The sequence below is a fragment of the Miscanthus floridulus genome, chromosome 2 (assembly GCF_019320115.1).
Source record: "Miscanthus floridulus cultivar M001 chromosome 2, ASM1932011v1, whole genome shotgun sequence".
Lineage (NCBI taxonomy): Eukaryota > Viridiplantae > Streptophyta > Magnoliopsida > Poales > Poaceae > Miscanthus > Miscanthus floridulus.
In genome coordinates this window covers 110,763,186-110,774,388 of record NC_089581.1, presented here as the reverse complement: position 1 = coordinate 110,774,388, position 11,203 = coordinate 110,763,186, and the positions used below count along the sequence as shown (strand labels likewise).

Below are 11,203 nucleotides of genomic sequence, written 5' to 3'. Positions count from 1 at the left end.
TTTGTTATATATCTGATCAAATTTTTAAGAAAATCGAGTTGTTAAAAGTTGTGATGTATAGTTATTTTAGAATAGAAAAGGTATGTTCTGTTGTATAAATGTAGGCTAGACGATTTTTTAGTTTGATAACATTTGTAGAACTATTGTTTTTTATACACCAACACATTTTTTGTTACTGTCCTCATAGGCTTTTTTTTTCTAGATTTTTCCTCTCGATGCGACCGATGCTCTGGATGAACGAAGTCATGTTAAACTTTGGAGCCAAAGTCACATGTTGAATCCATCAATCAGCTTCAAAACATTAACATGCTGCAAAGATTTAACGTTTCAGAACCAATCCAAAATATATATCTAAATCGATAAAAGACAATGGTGGTTGAATCGACGAGTACAACATACGCTACAGATTCAATATCTCTGACCGTTTGTCTGTCATTGGATACCTAATTTCCTCTCCGCGACCATCGACGATGAGGTCAATAACCCAGACTTACCATCCTCAGCTCGTAGGGAGTGTCCAGGAGCACTCATCCCTTTGCAGATAATGATCACAAAATCTTCGGTCGATGAAATTGACACCCGTAACGGCAACCTCGTCATGAACATCACCGAAGTTATCATAGGTAACAAACTCCTAGCAAAAAATCTTCGAACTTGACCGATAAATTTATTTGAAGTAAAGTAAGCAAACTAAATCCAAAGAACTGTCATAAATGAGATGGGTCCTTTGTCCGTTATTTTTGAGGTTACAGGTAATCCTTGAAAATAAAGACATGTTTGGTTGGTGACCAAAACTTACCACGTCTAACCTTTGGCAAACTCTAACTGCCAAAGAAAGTGTGGCGACCAAAATTGAAGCCACACTTGTGACAAGGTTTGACACGAAAATGGATCTATGACATGTGGGGCAGAGTGCTAAGAAAAATGTGGTGTATAATAGGTGTGGCAGTGAACCAAACAGCTGCCGAAGAAACCGTGACACAACGAACCTTTAGCCTGGCAGGTTTTGGTCACCAACCAAATAAGCCCTTAAATCTTTTTATATGTTTAAAAAAAAAAACCCCACCTTACGTTGCTAGTTCCGTCAGCGGTACACTCGCAATGGTGGTGCAACGACAGTGGGCAGTGGGAAACTGGAGGGGGGCTGCCGCCGTCTCCAAGCAGGCGGGTTCTTCCCCTCGATCCATGCATACAGATTGTTTGTGGTTACTAAAATTAAGCATCTGTCGACGTACGAGAGAGTGGGTAATCACAGCTAGCCAAGCACGTATTGTTCTGCTGGTGCACGAGATTCAGGGGCATCCCACCGAGCGATGCGCTAGGAACGCATGTTCCAGAAGAAAAGGAAAAATATACCCTCCCTCCAGGTCCTGAAACAGATGGGAAACGAACAAGAACGACGAGTGGCTCGCCAGTGCTCACTCTGCCAGTCACCAACTCACCACACGCACAAGACGAAACGGGCTGGAAATGTGGATGAAATGGTCCGAGGACCCGGCGATTGAAAACGAAAACGAAAACGAAAACGAAACGAGCGGAGACGCTAGCGCGCACGCGGGCCGCAACCGTGTCCACGGGAATGAATAGACGGGGGAGGGGACTAGGGGAGCCAACCAGGAAGGGAGGCGTGCCCCGCAAGCCGCTGCGCGAGTCCCCCACGCACAAGAATATCCGCCACGTGGACGGCCCACGCTCGCCGACCACCTTAACCAATCACCACTCAACAGTTGAGTGAGCTAGCAACCCCCTCCCCTCCCTTCTTCACCTCTTCCTCCTCACACGGCTTCCTCCCCCCACCTCCAGTCATCCACCACCATTCCTCTCACCTCACGGCACGCGCAAACCGCCCGAACCCTAGCTGGCGGCCGGAGGCGGAGGTGGCGGGATGACGCGGCGGTGCTCGCACTGCAGCCACAACGGGCACAACTCGCGGACGTGCCCCAACCGCGGGGTCAAGATCTTCGGGGTGCGCCTCACCGATGGCTCGGCCATCCGCAAGTGCGCCAGCATGGGGAACCTCTCCCTCCTCTCCGCGGGATCCACCAGCGGCGGCGCGTCCCCCGCCGACGGGCCCGACCTCGCCGACGGCGGCGGCGGGGGCTACGCCTCCGACGACTTCGTCCAGGGCTCCTCCTCCGCCAGCCGCGAGCGCAAGAAAGGTCAGCTGCCGCCCGATCTATCTTTGCCCCTCCCCTCTAATAATCGATCATCCACCCGCCGCTACCGCCCGATGCAGAACCCTAGGCAATAATCGATCCTTCCAGGCAGTTCTAACCAGCTCCAAGCTTTTCCATTCGTTTGTCTCCTGTCTGCCTACTCGGCTCACTTTTTTTTAGATGCGTGCACCTGGTGCTCAGTGATTAGGTGCCCCTCTAAGTTTGGGAAAAGGGCAACTCCAGCTGAGAGAAAATCATTAATGGTACTACTACCACACTGCGAGTACTCCTGCTATTGTATGGATAATATTGTACTAGTTGAGTTGATACATATGGTACTCGAATTCGACCCGTAAATGGTACAAGAACCACCACCTCTGGAGGCACTGTACTGTTGGACTGGGTCATGGGGATGCTTTAAGAAGCTCAGCTCTACAAATTTTTTAGAACAAGGCTTAAGGATTGTTCCGAGCAGTGGTGTCAGTTGATTTTGACGAAATTTCTCACTGATTGGTGATGCTGAATGACTGGAGGCATAGGGCTGCGTAATCAGAGGTATAGGGCTGCGTAATCAGGAAGGATATGCCGAGCAATAGAAACCGCTGTGCTAACTGCTAACGCATAGTCTTATGTATGCCATACATGTGCCAATGGCCAAGGTCTGGTGTAAATGTGCTACTGCACTGGGATGCAATCACTATTATGCAGTGCCAAGTTCTGGTTGTCCATACTTGATAAGGAAACAAATGTTTTCATATGTTATTGGAAAAATCAAATGCCTGATAAATGAGTACCAGCATTCTTCAAGTTTTATCTTCATTATTAATTATTGCTGCTGATTCTTGTGAGCTCTTCAGCGAACATTGATGGCTAGTTCTTGGTTTACACTTGGTGGTGGGTGGTAGGTGTTTTAATGTAAATCAAATGGCACGTTTCTTCAGATTATGCCCATTCTTTTAGCTCTGTTCTGATTTCGTGCTGTTTGGCTAGTCCTCTATTTGTCGATGGTACCCTTCCTATATGATTTGTTTAATAGCGAAGTGGTGGTGCTAACTTTTACCATACTCTGTTAATATGCCGCTGTTCATTCATTTCAGTTCACTGGCTTCTCGTAGCTTCACATATTGCTGCCTGCCTGTGATTTGGACTTTGTGTGTCATGTTGCTGATTAAAGTTGCTCTGCCAGGTGTTCCTTGGACTGAAGAAGAACACCGGAGGTTTTTGCTGGGATTACAAAAGCTTGGGAAAGGTGATTGGCGAGGAATTTCTCGTAATTTCGTGGTCTCAAGAACACCTACTCAAGTAGCAAGTCATGCTCAAAAATATTTTATACGCCAATCAAATATGAGCAGAAGGAAGAGAAGGTCTAGCCTTTTCGACATGGTGCCTGATGAGGTAACTTGCTTGATCTTAGCCTTTGATTTCTGCACAAATACTGCTTGCTATGGCCTTGTTTTGTACTCATACATGTGTTGTAACTACACTATTGCTTGTTTTTGTGGTAATATATATATCATATTATTTGAAGGGCGGGCCTGGTGCAAGCGGTAGAGTCTTACCGTATGTGACCGGAAGGTCCCAGGTTCGAGTCGCTGTCTCCTCGCATTGCACAGGCGAGGGTAAGGCTTGCCACTAACACCCTTTCCCAGACCCCATACAGCGCGGGAGCTCTCTGCACTGGGTACGCCCTTATATATATCATATTATTTAGACTAGTGCAACTTTTTGGATCTAGTTCTGTAGCTTCTATAAACAGTGTGTAAATGGTAAAAGGCCAACTGTGTCGTTTAGGCCCTAAACATTCCATTTAATGGTTGGACTGTTTAAAGCCGTTTAAACCATCAAAAACGGTGTAAATGGCTTAAACAGAAGAGTTAAACATAATTAAATGGGCTAAATTGCCGAGGATTACAACTATCACATTGACACCAAACTAATTAACATTGTAATGGTGGAGTGGGATCTAAGTTTCCTTCCCAAAAAGAAGATTTATTTGCTAGGATACATATTTTAATGTGTATACTTTCTAGTATATTTGACTTTTATATACATAAATATGTATATTTTAGCGGTACTATACAAAACTGTTTAGATCGTTTAACTCAGTTTAAACACCGTTTAAACAGCCTAAACAGTAAACAAAAGGTGACGGACTGTTTACCGTTTAGCGTTTTGGATAGCACTGTTGACAGTTATGCACAGTGTCCTATCCTTAATCTCATTAGGTAGTTCTTGGGGCCTGTTTGGTAGTGCTTGACTTCTTGATAGCTCTAGCTCCCTGATTCTCTGGTGGAGCGATTTTGGTGGGGGAGAGAAGTGATTTATAGTGATTCTGCTGGGGATTAAACGGAAAGCAGTGAGGATGGATTTTTTAGCCGTTTGGCTGTCCAGGAGTGATTCTCAGAAAGAATCTGTAGCCTTGTGCTTTGCATATAATCTGAACTGAACTGTGCTCTGTTTGTTTTACAGTCCATGGACCTTCCACCCCTTCCTGGAAGTCAAGAACCAGAGACCTCAGTGTTAAATCAACCACCACTGCCTCCTCCTGTGGAGGAGGAGGTGGAATCGATGGAGTCAGATACTTCTGCTGTTGCAGAGAGTTCTGCAGCTTCTGCTCTCATGCCTGAGAGTTTACAGCCTACCTATCCGATGATTGTTCCAGCTTATTTCTCACCATTCTTGCAATTCTCAGTTCCTTTCTGGCCAAATCAGGAAGATGGAGGCGATCTGCCCCAAGAAACACACGAGATTGTCAAGCCTGTTGCAGTTCATTCCAAGAATCCAATTAATGTTGATGAACTTGTGGGCATGTCAAAGCTAAGCATAGGGGAGGAGCCTGGTCAGGAGACAGTGTCTACTTCTCTGTCGCTAAATCTGCTAGGGGGTCAAAATAGGCAGTCGGCTTTCCATGCAAATCCTACGAGAGCTCAAGCCTGATCCCCCATCAGCACAGATACTGCATTTAGATGGAATCCTGGGCAAAATAAGCTTTTCCTCCTTTTTTTTATATTTAAGATTAACCGTGCTCTGTAGCTTGTATCATGTGCTGTAAGTTATGCTATGTATGAATGTACCCGTTGTTTGTCTGGCACGCATGATATGACACTCTTATGTTAACAAAGTCATTAATGTTAGTGCTGATCTTTATGGTTGTAATGTTGTAAACTTTTTCCAAGAAAAAAGTATTAGCCAGTTCTTTTCAAGTGCACTCTGTTATCCACCTGATGTTTCATTTTTGAAGATGATGCTGGTTAATCGCTGGCCATGCAAAACTCTTTTTTTCTTTCTTTTTGATGAAGCGGCACGGCGCTGGCGACGAAGCTAGTTTGCGATACATGCGGAGTTTGTTGTTGCATCATGTATTTGAATCTGTTCTATACTGCGTTAATTCTTTTGTGCTGCATGTGTGTACATGGTTTCACTTTGTTTTTTGTTTGTTGTAACCGTGCCCAGCACAATTGCACAAACTGTTTGATTGATCTCGTGCAACATGCTTGTGGAATATTGTTTCGAATTCTCTTGAGTAGAACCGTATCTTTCAATCCTCTCATTTCCATTCCGACCAAGTGTTTATGTGTGGTTGGTGACAGTACTGACAAGTGACAAGTCCCTTTCAGCTTATCTTGGTTATCCAACTATCCAAACACAGGACACAATGTCACTTTTGTATCTTTAGCAAAAAGTCTTCCGCTTCGTGCGCGCTAGTGGCTGAAAAAGTTTCAAGAATCATCGAAGATCATTTCACCAGCAATATCGGTTCCTCCCGCAATTTATTATCATAAGGTATGAGTGCTGCCATCATCAGATAAAAAGAAGGGAGAGAAGAATTCGAACATTTAAAAAACTCGATCTGCGGTGGCTAGACAGCCCTTGGGTATTCTGGCTTAAGAAAAAGATCTTCTTACGCAGGTCGAGAAAACCCTCAAACCACTGCCTCACCCGTACACAGCGGTACTGCAGCTCTGTGAGATGAGCTGGCTACAGACCTGTGCTTTGGATTTGGGGCAGACGAGGAAGTTCTTTTCCCCCCTTGTCGCTGCGGCCGAAGCCACGAATAAAGAGTGAGTCCCTTGGGACTCGAACTCTGACCACCCTCAAGGGGGAGGTACTGAGCCTGCACTGATCACTTAGTCAGCCACCGTTCCCAATTCGAACATTAAATAAGAAAGGTCTGCTGAAAACGGAGACATGCATCAGACAACTCCTATAGTACTTTGATCAGTGATTTCAGGATCATCAATTTGTTAGGTTGATTTGCTTTTGACAGCTGATGAACATAAAAAACAAAGGGCACGGCTGTTTCTTGACTGTCATATAGTACTATATCATTTCTTGATTCCTACCTTTGGTATGGCCATCTGTAACTACTGACAATGACAACAGATAAGTTAGTTGTATATTACATACAATTCTGTATTTCTGACTTAGATCAGCTAATCACAATCCTATGTTTCCCTTGCAGGTTTGATCAAATACACTTCAACAATCCTTTTCTTTTCAATAATGCTTTTCTCTGTACTGAAGTAACTCATCAGTAGTGTGTGTTCTCAGCATCATCAACTTGTTAGGTAAATTTTCCTTTTACAGCTGAACATGAAAGAAGAAACAGCAGCGCTGTTTCAATATTCTTGTTATATCAGTGCTTCTGTACTCTTTTAACATTTGGAACGGTCAGTTGTAGGAACTGACAACAACGGCAGACTGATAAATTACTCGATTTACATGCAAATGTACATTTACATCAGCTTGTCGCAATCGTATACTATGTTTTCTTTGCAGTTTTGATCAAATACACCCAACTCAGAAAAGTACTACAAGCCCGACAAAGCTATCTTTCCTGCTCCTGCTTCTTTCTTATCCTCTTCCTCCCCTACAACCTTCTTCCAGAACCAGTGCCTCTTCCAGACCTGCTCCATCTGCTCCATGGGCAGCTTCTTTGTCTCAGGCAGGAAAAGATAAACAAACAATGTCATCAAGCAGATCCATCCACCGAAGACGAAGAACGTCGCCGACTTGATGCGACAAAGGACCTCAAAAAACGTCTGGCCAATCACAAATGTCATCAAGAAAACCACAGCGACTACAATGCTCTGCCCTGCGGACCTGATCTCCAGTGGACAAACCTCAGCAGGGACCAAAAAAGTAAGAGGGCCCCGTGACCATGCAAAGCCTGCAACGAACACACACATTGTGATCAGCACTAGGTATGGATACCCATCATCCATTTCCTCGTAGTCCTTGAACTTTGCAGCCAGGATTGCGCCAACAGTAAACTGCGAAAGTATCATCTGCACACCGCCTACAAGGAAGAGCTTCCTGCGCCCAAACCTGTCAACCACCATCATCGCTATGATGTTGGCAAATGTTGCACATAGGCGTGTCATCACCGAGGACAAGAGGGATGCGCTCTCCTTGAGACCGATTGTCCTGAACATGACCGGTGCATAGAAGTTCATCACGTTGATTCCAGTAACCTGATTGAAGAAAGAGATCAGCAGTGCTACTACAAGCTGTGGCCTGTACTTCCTCTTGAGTATGCTCCTGAATGGATACCGGGTTGCCCTTGCAAGGTTGCTAGCACAGACCAAGTCATCAAGCTCTTTCTGTACCGAGGTTGTTCCACGCAGCTTCTAGAGCAGGACCCTTGCCTTGTCCGTGTTGCCATCACATTGGATTATGAAGCTTGGCGTCTCAGGGAGGAAGATTGCGCCGATGGTTAGGAATGCAGCAGGCAGTGCAGCCATGGACAGGGATATCCTCCATCCCCATCCTGCTGTAATTTTTATGACAAAATAGTTGAGAATGTTAGCAAAGAGAATGCCAAGGCTGATGCAAAGCTCAAAACCATTGTTGATTGCCCCACGGTAACGGGGTGGCGCCATTTCTGACAGGTACAATGGGATTGACTGCAAATGTAATTTGCATAGTATTAGCACAGTTCTAATTGTTCTTTGGGAGAAAGTGATATTAAGAAAGACATGCATCTGGTATAGTCTACAGGTCAAAAGGAATTATATCTAATCCATAATAAACGTGATTATAGGACAGTACTATTCAGACATTGATGTGTTAAGACTTATGGTCTTGGTTGGTGCTCTTGCTCAATGTGAATTTATGAACAGTCACTGTTTTTCTACTAGATATTCTAATTATTAGCCAGTGAATATTACTGCAAATTGAATCTAGAAAGTTCAGGTTACAACACAATTTTTACTTTCCAGCTATATTATATCTCCACTCTGATACATAATCACTTCACTTGTTGAACACTTGAAGGTTGTTTAGTAAGCACTAACTTAAGGGAGCACAATCCATCAGCAACAAAGACACTTGAAAGTCATAATAAGCCAAACATGTACTTTTGCTCAACTTTAGCGATCTATTGTTGCCAATTTGGGAGCTGAACAAATGGCATCACATGAACACTTTGTTTTTAATCACTCAGTCCAACTCAATGAAACAGAAATACTTGATTTGTCTACAAAAGTTGGATCTCAAGTCTGATACTGATTTCATAGCCATACAGGATTTTCTGAGTTCATGCCAGATATACTGCACAATACACATTTAATTTCCAATATCTAGATCTTAGAAAATTCATCAGGCATGAAACTGTTGTGCTGATTTTTCGAACTATATAACATGTTATAAGCAATTCAAAGTCTTTTCTACTTGAATGTGCTAGATTGACCATACGTAGGCCTTTGTTTCCTTCAAATCTAAATTGTCCTATATGTGTGACAAAGGGAGTATTGCGCAACCGATTTATGATCTTTTGGGCTAAATATGTACCCTATTGAATACTGATTCAAGCATAAGTTACCTGATTAGTGAACCCGAGACCAATTCCCAGTAGAATCCTGTTAATCAGAAGCATGGGAACATTGCTGGTTGCACCACCAAACACTGAGACAATGATGAAGACAGTGCCGCCGATGAGCATTGATGTGCGGCGGCCATACTTCCTTGTGATGGATGCTACAGCCAGAGTTGCAACAAGGCCGGCAATATAGAGGGAGGACGTGAACACTGTAAAGTAATCTGCTGCTCTGCCATCTCTAAACACGTGGCAGGGGTCCCGGCTACTGCACTGTAGCCGCGGCAGGGGTAGGCGCCAAAGTCAGCCCTGCTGTCACATCTAGTCACTGTAGCAGCCTGGTAGCCTAGCATGTCTGTGTAATAGGATTAGATGTGTAGAGTTGTATATATAGCTTCCCACTGCAACTCAGTAAAGAGAGCGAGTTCAGTTTTGCCATCTCCTCTGCAGAGCTTCGGCTAACACTGGTGCTTGTGCGCTGTGTGTGTGCTCTGTTCTCCCTCTCTCTTTTACCTCCAGCCGTAGTGTGTAGTCGGAAACGACGGTGAGCGGTCGACTCACCCGTGCGGGAGATCTCGGGACCAACAAGTGGTATCAGAGCTGCGGGATGTAGTACACATCCGTCAGTGCACGGTGCTCACCATTCTGGCACCTGAAGATGTTGGTGTCGCTCCCTTGGATCGCTACCCTTGAGCCGTCACCGAACTTCAACGTGCCGGTCACGTTGCCATCGAGCTCGGAGAAGGCTTCCTTGGAGCCCGTCATGTGGTTGCTGGCGCTAGAGTCCAGGTATCATCGCTGCTCCTGCTCGCCACCCACACGTCCGAGGTGGACTTGGGCGCGCAGTTATGCGAGGTACTGATCGAGAGCGGGATCCTGAAGATTCGGGATCAAGAGCGGCGTCTTCTTGCGAATGTAAAACGCTCATGTAATCGATTGTACCTGCTCGACTTGAAGGTGGAGCAGCCGGTGTGACTGGCAGCACGACACACCGAGGAGCCATGGCTGTGGCATGCCCGGTTCGGCCATCTCAGCTTCGACGCACTCGGTCGGCTAGAGAAGATGATCCGAGGGCTGCCCCACATCAAGCACGCAGGCAAGCCGTGTGACAACTGCCTGGCCGGGAAGCAGAGGAGGCTGTCATTCCCAAAGGCGGCCAAGTATCACGCGACGGACGCTCTCAAGCTCGTCCATGGCGATCTCTGCGGGCCAATCACGCCAGCAACAAACAGTGGTTGGTGGTACTTCCTCCTGCTCATGGATGACTGCAGTCGCTATATATGGCTGCAACTCCTGACGAGCAAGGACGAGGCGGCGGAGGCGATCAAGAAGTTCAAGGCGCGCGCGGAGGTGGAGAGCGGCAAGAAGCTACGCGTGCTGCGGACTGATCGTGGCGGTGAATTCACTTTGGTGGAGTTCGCTGCGTACTGCGCGGGTCAGGGTGTGGTGTGACACCACACCGCGCCATACTCGCCACAGCAGAATGGCGTGGTGGAGCGGCGGAACCAGACAGTGGTCGGCATGGCTTGATCCATGATGAAGGCCAAGAGCATGCCGACAAGGTTCTGGGGTGAGGTGGTGACCACGGCGGTGTTCATCCTCAACCGCGCGCCCACAAAAGCCCTGAAGGGCGTGACGCCATTCGAAGCTTGGTATGGGCGCAAGCTGAGAGTGTCCTTCCTCCGGACATTCGGCTGCATCGTCCACGTTAGGAAAACGAAGCCGGTCCTCACCAAGTTGGAGGACAGGAGCACACCGATGGTGCCCCTGGGCTATGAGGAAGGTACTAAGGCGTATCGGCTCTATGACCCACATGGAGGCAAGGTGGTTGTCTCACGCGACGTCGTGTTCGACGAGAAGGCGGCCTAGGACTGGGACAGTCCGGGCACGTGGGAAGCTGGTGGCTTCACCAACACCTTCGTCGTCAAGCACTTGGTCATCCACGGTGGTGGAGACGCTGGAGAGGAGGTGCCGACCACTCCAGCAGTAGAGCCAAGCACTCCTGGGGTGGTGCCGAGCACTCCAGGAAGGGTGCTGAGCACTCTAGGAGGGGTGCCGAGCAGTCCTAAAGTGGTGCCGACCACTCCAAGACTGGTGCCGAGCACTCCTATAGTGGTGCCAACCACTTGTAGGGTCGAGATGGCGGACTAGAGGGGGGGGGTGAATAGTCCTTTCTAAAATTAATGGCGTCGGCTAACCGAAATAAGTGCGGAATTAGAACTATCGGTCT

General features: G+C 46.6%; 1 protein-coding gene and 1 pseudogene across 1 annotated transcript; one reads left to right on the top strand and one right to left on the bottom strand.

The window, feature by feature from the left end:
* The first annotated feature begins 1,733 nt into the window (after positions 1-1,733).
* LOC136527810 (transcription factor MYBS3-like) lies at positions 1,734-5,359 on the top strand. Its single transcript, XM_066520658.1, has 3 exons — positions 1,734-2,159; positions 3,343-3,551; positions 4,626-5,359. Exons 1-3 carry the CDS (start codon positions 1,886-1,888, stop codon positions 5,091-5,093), a joined length of 951 nt encoding a protein of 316 aa, XP_066376755.1. The 5' UTR covers positions 1,734-1,885; the 3' UTR covers positions 5,094-5,359.
* A 380-nt stretch (positions 5,360-5,739) lies between these two features.
* Positions 5,740-9,738, bottom strand: LOC136536865 (hexose carrier protein HEX6-like; annotated as a pseudogene).
* Positions 9,739-11,203: the final 1,465 nt, after the last annotated feature.